Source organism: Scleropages formosus, chromosome 16 (genome assembly GCF_900964775.1).
Source record: "Scleropages formosus chromosome 16, fSclFor1.1, whole genome shotgun sequence".
NCBI classification, from domain to species: domain Eukaryota; kingdom Metazoa; phylum Chordata; class Actinopteri; order Osteoglossiformes; family Osteoglossidae; genus Scleropages; species Scleropages formosus.
The window spans coordinates 6,277,300-6,289,452 of NC_041821.1; the positions used below are offsets into that span (position 1 = coordinate 6,277,300).

Sequence of the window (12,153 nt, forward strand, 5' to 3'; positions counted from 1 at the left end):
AAACGCAAAACAAATCCCTGGGACACGTTCCCACTTTGCTGTCGCTCTCTAGGCTGGAATATCCATCCTGTCTTTCTCCTTGGGAAAAACGGAGAGATGTTTGTAAGAGAAATGGACGTGAACAACAGTGAAGGCTGTCAGCGAGTTGCATCCGTGAGGGAATTGTTTGTCATGTAGATGCTACTTCTGCTTTAAATGCACAAGTTTGTGTTACAGATTCATCTGGAATATAGGGCGATGGCGGTGGTTAGCGCAACTGCGTTTTAAGTTTGTTCTGCTTACATTGGATCCTATTGTCAGGATTCATTCACCTTTTCATCAGTGAATGGAAATGAAAATTGGGGGGGTCTGCACAGGATGGTCATGAATTCTGGAATTCTAAGGATGACCCAAGGCCCAGAGAGCGCTGCTATGCCTGGCTCCCCCCGTCCTCAAAGGATAAGGCAGCTTCGTTAAGAGTCCGTCATCGATTGTGTTTGCCTGACTGGTCTCAGGTGACTGCTTGCCAGCCATGTTTGGGAGGCTGTCTACTCAGCAAGTGTGGTTCAGTTCTGGGTGGCAGCAAGAAGAGATCCAAGAGACTGAAAATCCCAAAGCGCCTGTCTGACTCACCTGCTTGGGGGTCGACTGGTGGAGAACTCGATGCTCCTCAGTTTGACAGACAATGGTTGACTGATGCTTATAAACCTGTACCCAAGAATCCTTCTGCAATGAGCACTTTTAGAGAACAAAAAGAAGGGTGCCTGTACCTGCTTTTCTGGGACATGTGACATGCATCCTCTGAGTGTGGAGGTTGATGGGAACGAATTCCAGGTACTTCTGACCCTTACAGCAGCTGGGTTTGAAGGATGGGCCTGAGGAAAGACAGGAGTGTATTTCAACCACCGATATCGTATCGACATGGTTCATAAAGTCACTCTTGGCTGCATGCATACAGATCGCGTAACACACAAACACAACACACACACTCTGTCCCTGTTGCATGTGTGCTGCATGTTCTACTGGATGCTTCAGCGCCTGATTCCATTAACCAGTTATATCACCCACTGCTGCACCCCTCATACCTCCATTTCTCGATCCCCCATATCTCTAGTGACAGTTAAAAAGGAGAGGTTAACATTAGCTTTATTACTGAGCGTGGGTAAAATCAGAATTAAAGCTGGGATCGATAAACAAATCCTCATAGACTTTTCATTCCAAACCTTTTACACATGTGCCAACTTCCTTAAGAACAAAAACACCATCACTGACACAGTATAACAGGATATATACTATATCAGAATGCTGTTTTAACCAATGTATTCCTACAGGAACAAAAAACATCCCAGTAAGAAAAAAAAAAAAAAGGCTAAATTTGCTTAGTAAAGACTAACATGGTTTACCATTTTATTATCAAACCACTACACTGCTTGGTACTTTAGCGGGTTGAAAACCTTGCTCACAACACCAGAATCCCTTGTGGGTCAAGAACCTGCACACTCCTGGACAGAGCCACAGTTTGTTAGTTATTTAATTTGCTGATGGAAAAGGTGGTAGCAACTCCTCTTAAAAATGTTCTGTAATGATTAGAAAGGTTCCTCTGAGTGACTGATGCTTGCTGAGGGGAGGAAGAGGACACAGAGGACTCGAAGGCAGCAGGTTAACATCTCGTAGCGATCTCCACTGCATGCTAACGCTCTCCTACAGTGGCGGCCCATCAGCCTTGGTTCCCGTTGTCAGATGAGCCGCTCATCAGTTCCTTGGTGGTGCGTGTGCAGAATGCAGAGCAGCGGGTCTGGAGCAGCACAGATCAAACAGCAGGACCATGTTCTTACTTGTTTGCCCAGGGCTGGTCCTCAGGCACAGAGGGGGGCATGCTCCACCGACCCATGCTGGGGGAGAGGTTTGGGTCTCTCCTTTTCAACTAAATTCTAAGCAAATGGTCCAGGACCACCTCTGATCAAAGCTGTATGATTAGAATGGAATAAAGCAACTGGTTCGCACTGCTGTCCCTGTTGAGCCCACATGCGGATGAGTAGTTAAAGACCTGGACAAATAACAGGAGCAAATGTGTCAAATTTCTGGGTAAAAAGAACCAGTGTCCAAAAACATTTTGCTCAGTATGTACAGAATAAAAAGATAAAGGGTTTTCCAAAAATGCTAGTCATACAGGATTCAGTTTAATAAAACTTGAAACCACTGTATACCATTTCAGAATCTGCTAAAAGTACCTTATGTCAATATTTAGCTTTGGCATAAACATGTACTTCAGTAAACTGAATTCACAAAATGTTCCGCTTTTTTTCTTTCATTAGGATTTATCTTCAAAACACCAGTCCATTGAAAATCAAGTGCTGGTTAGACAGGCCAAAAAAGTGCCAATACTTATAGCAAACTCTGCATTATGCAAAGAAGTACTTCAATGTCTCAGTGTTCTGGAATGTCTGAATTAAGACTGAGGGTACAGAACACTCCTGTGACGTCCCACAAGAAGTGAACGTGCTGACAGCCAAGTGGCCGTGTCAGATGTACCATCGGGGAGGAAATGCAGACAGAGTCCATCTATGTGTTGGACAGCCAGTGGGCACAGACAGCGGAAGAGCAAACAGGCCGCTGTTTGAGCAAACAGTCGCATGCTGACAGGAGTCAAAGGGAGGCTGATGACAACAACAAAAGGGTTATTTGCAGATTTCATTCCAAACTTGGCAAAGCATGATGCGGGAAATGATTCGCTAAACTCCATTTAGTCATCCCAACACCTTTAAAAAAAAAAAAAAATCTTCCTAGGTCAGTCAATTCAATTAAAAACAAATCAAAAGAAAAACTTTGCTTTCAACAGACAAACAACACTATCACTACATCCTGCATTTGAAGAAAATTTTACAGTTCTTTATAAGCAGCTGGTCATCTTAGAGCTGAAAAGAGGTCTTAATAAATTAGTCAGATCAGGTGATTCACCAAAGCCTGTAATAACTGAAGCAGGATGAAAACCTGCATACCCTGCACTCTGCCGGCATAAGATCTGAAGATCCCTGGATTGGAAGTGATGGTATGCCGTTGAGATGGGCCTGATCCGAGACCAGCTGTGTAAGAAAGATTGCGGGCTGATATTGTGCCTTTGTAATGGAAAGACAGTGATCTGCAAGCATCGGTAAGACAAAGAATACAGAGGAAGCACAAACTGTACGACCCCCTGTAGCCCTGCTGCAAGGAGAAGTAGAATGAGCCTTGTTTCTACTGGTCTCTCGCCAGTGCTGAGAGGAAGGCCTGGGCACAGCATTATCTCACCACTCGATCCTAGCATTATCATTACCATTTATTCATTTAGCTGACAATATTCTCCAAGGCAACTTGCAGTGTTAGGTTTGTACACTAAGCTGCTTATTATTATTTACCCATTTATACAGCTGGGTCATTTTTACTGCATTTATTCGGGGTATCTTGCTGAAGGATACATCAGATGAAGCAGGGCTCAAACCCAGGCCCTTCAATTTCAAGGTCACAGCTCTAACCAGTGCACCACCTGCTGCCCCCACATGAGGGACATATTTATACACTCTGCCAAACTACTCTTTCCCTCCCCCCCTCCAGCTGCCGTGGACTTGAATTGAAACTTTGTTTCCATGGAGACACTAACGACAAATTACCACGAGTGAAAGCAAAATGGAATAATTCCGTGGACGGCTGGACCTGCAGCCACATTGGGGTCAGTATGTTTCTAAGCAGAACGCAAGGACAGAAGGAAACATTAATCAAAGCATCTGTCAATATAAAGGCTTCCTGTTCACCCAATCCACTTTTTGAATTTATGCCGTATCTCAAACCCGATAGAGGCAAATTAATTATTAATACATTAGATGACTTCTATTAGACATGAGACACTGCAGAGGCAAAAAAAAAAAAAAAAAAGTTTATCGCTGAGAACATAATTAATGCATACCAGTAATTGCCTGGCTAACATTTGATCCTAATAATTGGCCAGCGGGTAGCGCAGTGGTTAACACGCAGGATTTGTGGCTAAAAGGTCGGTAGTTCAAGTCCCCGGAGTTGTACTCCTGAGGAAGATACGTGACCTGAATCGCTGTGTCAAAATATCCTGCTCTGCAATAGATGTTGCTGGAGAACAGTGCGCTTTTCAAGTCCCTCTGGAGCAAAAAGCATTTGCCAAGCCACTAAATAACACAATATAATGAGAACCTTGTCCTAATAATGACTCGCCCTCCTTTCTGTTTGCACTTCATCTATTGTGTCATTTTAATTTGAATGTCTCTGCAGCCTCAGCCACAGAAACTTTCAAAGACGTGTCCTGTGCTTGAATGACACGGAAAGTGGCTCCATCACCCTCCTGTCACATGACTAACGCAAACCACAGCAAGTGGCTGTCACTTCGGGCCATGGGCGATGGGAATGATGGTCACGAACATTCCTAGCATCCATCTGGCAGTTTACGGGTAAAAGAACTACCAGCAAAGTCATGCTGAGCTCACAGTACTCAGTCTCCACATGTGATCAATAAGCTGTATGGAGGTGTTAGCAGCATGGTGATGTTCTCTTACACTAACAGACACACACATACACACATATACACGCACGCACGTACCAGTCAGCTTGGTGAGCTCCCCGAGCGTCTCCTGGTAGCTGCTGATGACCTGGCCATAGTGGGCGATGACTTCCTTCCTCAGGTTGTCCCAGTGTGGAGAGAGCTCGCCTAGATTCTTCAGCTCCTCTATGCTGGGGGAGGTACAGAGGTGTTGGTGAAACAACAATTCCTCCACACCCACTCGTTGTTGTTATTATTTTTATTACTCACAGCGCTCCCGGTTTGAGCTTAAATGGATCACCCTATAGAAATGAGCATAAAAAACACAGCACAGAACCGCATTTGTACAGCTCCATTTCCTGACAATCACATTTCAATTAGCATTGAAATACACTCTGTGAACCCAGTTTTTTAGCAATTCCTTTAGCGTGCGCGCACACACGTTTCAGCAAGCGCAGCCACCACAGCCTGCGAGCCCCGCCAGTATTCTTCACCAGGGGCTTTATCTCATTTGCACAGCTGAGTGTTACACTGGAATAGTTCAGGTTAAGTACTTAACTGGGACTTGAACCAGCATCCTTCGGGCTGCAGCTGCATGCCCTTGATCAATACGCTACTTGCTGCGTTTCTGGATGATGAAAGGCTGCTTTACTTTGTTCTATTTAGCTTTATCATATTGCTTTGTCACCATACAGCGCAAAATGGAAAGGGTAGATGTTTTTGTTCTCTCCGTCTGGTCTCGTCTTTGAAAAATCAAACTGACAGGACAGTTTATTATAGGATCTAAGAGACCATCTATCAACTGCTGCTCCAAATGAAAAGGCAAAGGGCACCCAGCAGAACTGCTGGAGAAAAATGACCTCCTGAACTGATGGTTTGCGCTCATCAAAACTATTTCTTACTTTTAATGATTTTTATGAAGTTTTTCCTCAATAGCTCCTTGCAATAATATGTTATGACATTAAATATATTTTTAACCAGTGTTGTAATACACATCAGTTCTGTCACTGTTTGACAGAATTATAGACTAATTTCATCCCTTTGAGCAGAAAGGAAAATGCCCCATTATGTAATATAAACTCTTGAAAAAACACAAAAAGTAGACAGCTGGCAAAGGAACTGACACCCCTTCCGCCCAGAGCAATAAGAGGATCTTTACAAAAACCCGCTCCATTGTACCCCCATGCTCAACATACATGTGCACATGCACACACAAACACAAAAAAAAAAAAAAAGCCTGCAGTGACGCCTTGCCTTTAAGGCGCCTCGCTGCTCGTGTGGATTTCCAACAGCAGTTTTTCCACACGGATTTCACACAGTGAGGGACGCTTATCTGACCCACGCAGGTGGATGGCACTTTCACAATATTTGGAGGAACAAAAAAAAATAAAAATAAAAAATCCCTCATAACATGCCTCATTAATAATAGGATTAGCAACCGTAATAGTGGAGAAATTTACATATTCAACAATGGTTCATTCTTATGTAAATTTGTACTCAAAACATCATGCTTCTTTAATATATCTGGCAAGCAGATTAATATCATTAAACAGAAGAAGCATAACAGTTTGTTTTTTTAAAGATAATTAAAAAAAAAAACTGGAATTGTCTTAATAGAATGTGCTTGCGTTTCGGTTCTTGTCCTGTAACCGAATCTGGTTCCCTGTTTTTTAGATTTTCGGATAAGTACTCATTTCACAGAGAGCAGTACAAGGCCTAGAGTTGGGTACACTTTCCAGCAAGAGGAACACTGACTTAATCTGTAAAATACGCCATGGCAGAGAGCTGATTTTGTAAGGAAGGTCACTCTGAGAAGTGTAATTTCCCATAATCTCTGATTGTACTTAAGGACTGCCTGCTTTTTCGCGTACGCTGTGTCTGATGTGAAAATGCGTGCTCACTCAGGCGTCCCCTGTAATCAGCTCGCCCTCTTGCATCTATAGCATCGAGTCTCACAGACATGCACCGTTTTGCCTGCTCAACTGGATGAGCCTGGTGTGGACGTGGAACTGAGAAGCTGCTGCTGCTCTTACTGCTAACCTGAATTGTCTGGTTGCTAGAACAGGCCTAAAACAGAAGCCATGGCAGGTCTGTGGATGCCGCTTATAATCCAAAGACGTCTGAGATGGATGTAGGAGAGAGGGAGAAGGTTCTGGGGCTGTAAGAGGGCCTGTATAGTCCACATACTGACCCCTGGGGCACCTAGTCCTGAAAGCCCTGGATAAACACATTAACACTGTTCCAAGCATCAGACAGAGACTCAATGTCTAAGCATATGGTAGTGGTCTTCAAGCAGCTGTGTTATCACAACAAAATAGGACATAGCAGTTAAGGACCTGGACTTTTCAACAGATGGATTCAGGTTCAGGTGTGAGCTACTCACAGCTTGTGTATTAAAAAAAAAAAAAAAAAAAAAAGATCTGGTGTAAATATGGATAAACTGTAAACTACTGAAGTAAAGGTAATAAATCAACTATCACAGAAATACCATCAAAAATCCTTATCGTCACCACTGTTATCACCACTTTCATTTTTTTATCATAACTCCATGAATTCTGAATGTCATGTTGGTGTGAAACAACCACAAAAATCCTTTAAGAAAAACGTTATCCTGCACTGGAATATTACCATAAAACAGCAAAACCACACTCTGTAAAGTTCGCAAAAGGAATCAGTGGTGAAGCCTCCATAAATCTCCTCAGCTGATCACCACCACACCCTTAGTAGGGTGTACTCCTGTTTGATCAGTGAAGTAGCAGCACCAACAATAAGGAAGCACACTTTTCACAAGGGCCCAGTGATGAAGATGTTTTTGCCACCTTTTTCCCCGTCACAGTTTCAGCCCAGAAAGATCAATAAAACTGACAGAAATGTAGCCTTTAGAAATTCCCATTGTCTCAGTTATCGTTTTTAACAATGGCGACCACATGGGACAAATCACTCGACTTGATAAACTCACATCGTACAGGAGAAGGTTATGACACGCTGTCTGCCTCCTCCACTTGTTTTCTTATATTAAAATATTTCTATATTAAAATTTAAAGGACTCAAGATCCAGTGAGAATAGTTTAATAAATAAAACAGCTGCTGTCAACACACTTGCACACCTCAAGGAGATTAAAAGCGGGTAGACAAAGTTCAAATGTGATTGCTCACATCAAAGCGAGGGGGGTGGAAAGCGAGCCGCTGTCCACTTCACTGCACCGGTGAAGATGGTGGCGTCGCTGGCACTGCTCCGTACTACATACATTAACCATGGCACACAAAGCCAGTTCCTATATTAAAAGATCAGCACGACCCGATCACCACAGGAAGAGAGCTACATGCCAATACCTGTGGGCACTTGCATGAAAGGTCAGAAATCGAAAATCTGTAGTTATGTATTTTGGCTCTGATATGGTGCAATAAGCTCCCAGTGTCCCTCGGAAGTGCTGAATCCCTCTCAGCGTTTAAGATGTTGCTCATGAAATGTACACAGGAAAAGGAATGGTGCTATCAGACAAACTGTTTCAATTATGTGTCTATATCTAAAGATCTGTTGTTCCATGCACTGTTCTACACCTTGATTTGCATGTTTTGAAAAAATCATCTGCTAAATGAATGTACTACATTCCAATAAAGTTCAGAAATAAGAATTGCCTGTTTACATATCTTGGATGTGAACTAAGTGTTCAGTGGTCTACAAAGCTAATTAAAAACAAGGAGGAACCCAACAGTCAATTCCAGTGATCCAGATTTATATATATTAAACTATTAGTATCAAACTAGACAGAAAGAAACAGAGGTTACAAGAGCTTAAAAAAGGAAACTAAAATAATTAGGAATAACAATACAGAGATTTTTGCTTTTACTGTCAAATAATTATTTGCTTGACCATACTGGGAAGCTATAAATGTTGCTGAGGAGGACTTTGAGAGTGACAGCACCTCGAAGGAGAGAAAAGGCCATGCTATCACATTGGGACCAGATGTGCCATGACATCCCACCCGCAGAGTGACAAGCAGGAGGCTGCCAGGGATGACGGTAGCAGCGAGGAGTAATCGACCCTGAAAAATACAAGGTGCCTGAGAAGCTGCAAAACCGGCAGCTACATCCACAGAGCAGACCACCCGTGCAGGGTATGCTAGAAATCCTAAATAAGCAGGGAAGCATCTTCAATCCCAAACAACTCGCCTCCCAGATCCACATATCAAGAAGGAATCTCAGCCATCTCTTCACGAGGGGTTGAGGTATTTACACGTTGACTCAGAGGAGTCCGATTTAAATTCAACGGGTGGAAATATCCCACAACTTATTCTACTCCAGCCTGTTTCGGTATTCAGTCCTCTGGACTTCCTAGCAGGCATCAGAACGGTTTCAGGTCATGTTCAGTTTTGAATGGAATGCATCGATGTCAATACTCTTCCTCTATGTTTTCTTTTCCAAACTTCTCCCAGCTTCTCTTTCTACCCGAAGGGATTTTTTGGGTACTCCTGCTTTATTTCACTGCGGGCTCTTCTACAACGGCAAACAATATGGACAGAGACAATGAGAGAGACTGCCTGCCGTCTAGCGAGCAGACAAACTCCTTTGAAGTGTTAAGTAGACTTGAATAATTAAACATCCTGTAAGCGCAGCTCTTAAACAGCCGGCTCTCTCAACGGAAGGACTCTGAGAAGGGGGTGACCCTCCCACCCATTCCCCAGCTCCCACGGCGACTCACCTTCCCATGTCCTCCTGCACGTAGAGCGCCAGAAGCTGTCTGGGAATGCTGAAGGACAGCGTGCACTCAGTCATCTGCTCACGGACCGTCATCCAGTCATTGTCCACGGTTTGGAAGCGGTACACCTTACAGACAGGGTTTTCGAACACTGGAGGAAGACAGAAAGCTTTGGAACAAAAGCAATCACTACACATTGCTGGTCTATGGATGGTCTATACACACACTGCAGAGAATTACTTTTATTCATTTTATAGCTACCAAAATGTCAAAACAAAGCATGATAAGAAAGGCATGTAAGAGCATAGACAAACTACTTGTTAACACTGATCAACATGGGTAATTATCCTACATTCAGGCACCGCAGAGGAAAATGATTTCAGAACAATACACTCTAAATAAATATTCCAGAAATGAGACATGTTTAAAGGCCTCATTTTCATCAATCAATCAATCATTCATCTATCAGAATTTAGATTTTCTTCAAAAGTCAGTTTCTCCATCTGATGTAACAGTGTGATATCACTGATGTCGCTTTCATTCAACTTTCACCACTCACAGTTGGGATCATGATAAAGAGTTAAGACGTAAAAGAGGAAGAACAATGCAAGAATCATTATAACATGTAATTTATGCAGTATTCACCCTGACAGACGCAAACTAGCTGTTTATAATGCTACGGAATGGAGTCAAGTCATTTGAAACTTACAGTAATTCTTCAAGGGTATTTAAGCTCATGCAAATTTTGCATATGGTAATTCTCAAAGTGTCTAACAGTGGCAATTGAAGAGTGCTGCAAACAGCTTTAATGCTCTTATCGTTGTGCCCGCAGAGGAATGAAAAGCAGTTTGAACATGGCTTTTTGCTCCCTTTCTCTACAGCAGCAGAGCAGAGATGCTTTGGTGTGTAAGGGCCCTGCTTGTCACTCTGCAACCATGGCACTGGGTGCACAATGACACCATTCAGACCCCAACACGAAACAAGCAGCTAACCCTGGCAACAAGCCCCTGGGGGCAAGAACCCCCAGACCTCCATTTCGAAGTGGTATTAACACCTTATTAGCATACGCACCCTGCCATCCCCCCAACATAGCTCCAAAGTGACATGCCTCTAAAATACACCGTAAATGTGCTTCAAAGGCAGAAATTTCAGTGCCTGACCTCAGAACTACGGAGCGCCTCTGTAATGGTGCTGTCGATAATGTGGGGCGAGTCCCTTTTCAGCCAAGTATGGAAATGCCAACTTCAAAAAATTGTCAGAATGCCATTTTTTGTTATATCAAGTTCTCGTACGAGGCATCGGGGAAGCTTTTTATTGGCAGGCAAAGATTCACATTTCGCTTAATCCTCCATCAAACCAACGAGATGAGAAAACTTCAGTAGACAGTGAAGCTCTTTAAACACTTCCTGAACCCAGTGTTACTTCATACAGATCAGGCCTAGCATAATTAATTATTTACTGTGCATTATATTCTGTATTTTTTGAAAACCACCACATAGGACAAGCCTATGGCAAGCGTGCAGAGTGTGTCCTTCATGTTCGAAGCAGTGTTAGAGCAGTGGATTAACCTCCCAACAACGGTGTTCTAATCTCACATCAAATCACATCATTCTCGCGGTATTTAAGGGGCAGACCGCCAAAGCAGGGCCAACGCATGCCAGTCTTTCTGAACGCATTGTTAAATATACTCAACTGAGCTTTTTTTTTTTTTTTTTTTTTATTAATTGAAAGGGAAAATAAAAAAAAAAAATTAAACACCTGATGCGAAAACCATTGCTGCCAAATTAAGGATCAAAAGTAGTTAGGTTGTTTATACCTCTAAAAACAGGGCCGCTTACTGAGAAACTGAGTGACAACAGGATGTGGACTGGTCTGAGGGGAGGGGGACATCTGGCTTGAGGCCTTTCTTCCGAGCACAGAAAGTATAAGAGTGTACGTTTGAAAGGCCAGCCTTGCTCTACCTCTCTGTTAAGGTATCGCTGTTGATCTGATGACATCACTGTAGATGGTGTGTCTGTGCATAACCACGAAAAACAAATTAATCATAGTGAGTCATAGTTAGCCATAGTTAATTTCTGCTGATTCACATGTCCCACAATGCCACAACGCTCCTTGGCATATAACTCTTTAGTGTTGTGCAGCTTCTAGGATTGTCTGTGGTTTGAGGTCAAAGGACACTACACCAAACATCTGCAATAGATCTGAAATCTTGACAAAAAAAGATGGCAAAGCCAGTAGAATTCGCAAAGAAGTAGAACATGTATCCCATGGAAAAAAAAAAATATTATCAGTGGCCAATTTCTCTGTCAAAAAATATAGTAAACATAATTTGCCTTTGAGCATTACAATGTGTTCCTTTACTGAATGCAAATGGAGGCCAAAAATATAAAGGTCAAGTGTCTGGGACTCTCTGCTCTGTGGTTAGTGTGGATCGGCACGTTTGAGGACTGGAAGAACCAAAAGCACAACAATTTACCCACTTCTTTGCACATTTGCCGACTCACTCTGACATCTTGCAGAGATACAGAAGGCAGCAACAACCTGTGCAAAAGCAGCTGACCAGAAAGCGACGGCAGTGCCGTGAGCCATCGCTCTCCTGCTCCACAATAACTCCCTCCCTTTCCAAGCGACATCCTTTCTCCGAGCGCCTCAGCCGGCGAAGTGTGAGTCATTGTTCTGTCAATAATCCAGACGTTAAATGTTAACCCTCTGTGCCACATACTGGCATTTTGATGAGCTAGGTTACCCCCCTGCATGATGGGGAGGAAAAAAGCACCGGCTGAAGTATTGATGGTGGTTACAAGGATGAAGATAAATTATTTATCACACCCGCTTGACATAACACATGGCCCACTGCTGTTAGCCCGCATGACAGGAACTGCTTCGTTCGCTCATGACATTTCAGAAAATCCTTGAAAAAGGAAATATGCAAAGC

The 12,153-nt window shown here is 43.1% G+C and overlaps 1 protein-coding gene across 8 annotated transcripts in view; it reads right to left on the reverse strand.

Moving 5' to 3' along the window:
• The window catches only part of inpp4b (inositol polyphosphate-4-phosphatase type II B), a 96,139-nt gene that overhangs the window by 34,155 nt on the left and 49,831 nt on the right, over nucleotides 1-12,153 (reverse strand). For all 8 annotated transcript variants that reach the window (XM_018735807.2, XM_018735806.2, XM_018735808.1 and 5 more), the window contains 3 exons: nucleotides 9,222-9,369; nucleotides 4,580-4,710; nucleotides 750-854 (listed from right to left, as the gene is read on the reverse strand). In XM_018735807.2, the coding sequence (XP_018591323.1) occupies nucleotides 750-854; nucleotides 4,580-4,710; nucleotides 9,222-9,369 (384 nt within the window). The remainder of the gene's footprint in view (nucleotides 1-749; nucleotides 855-4,579; nucleotides 4,711-9,221; nucleotides 9,370-12,153) is intronic.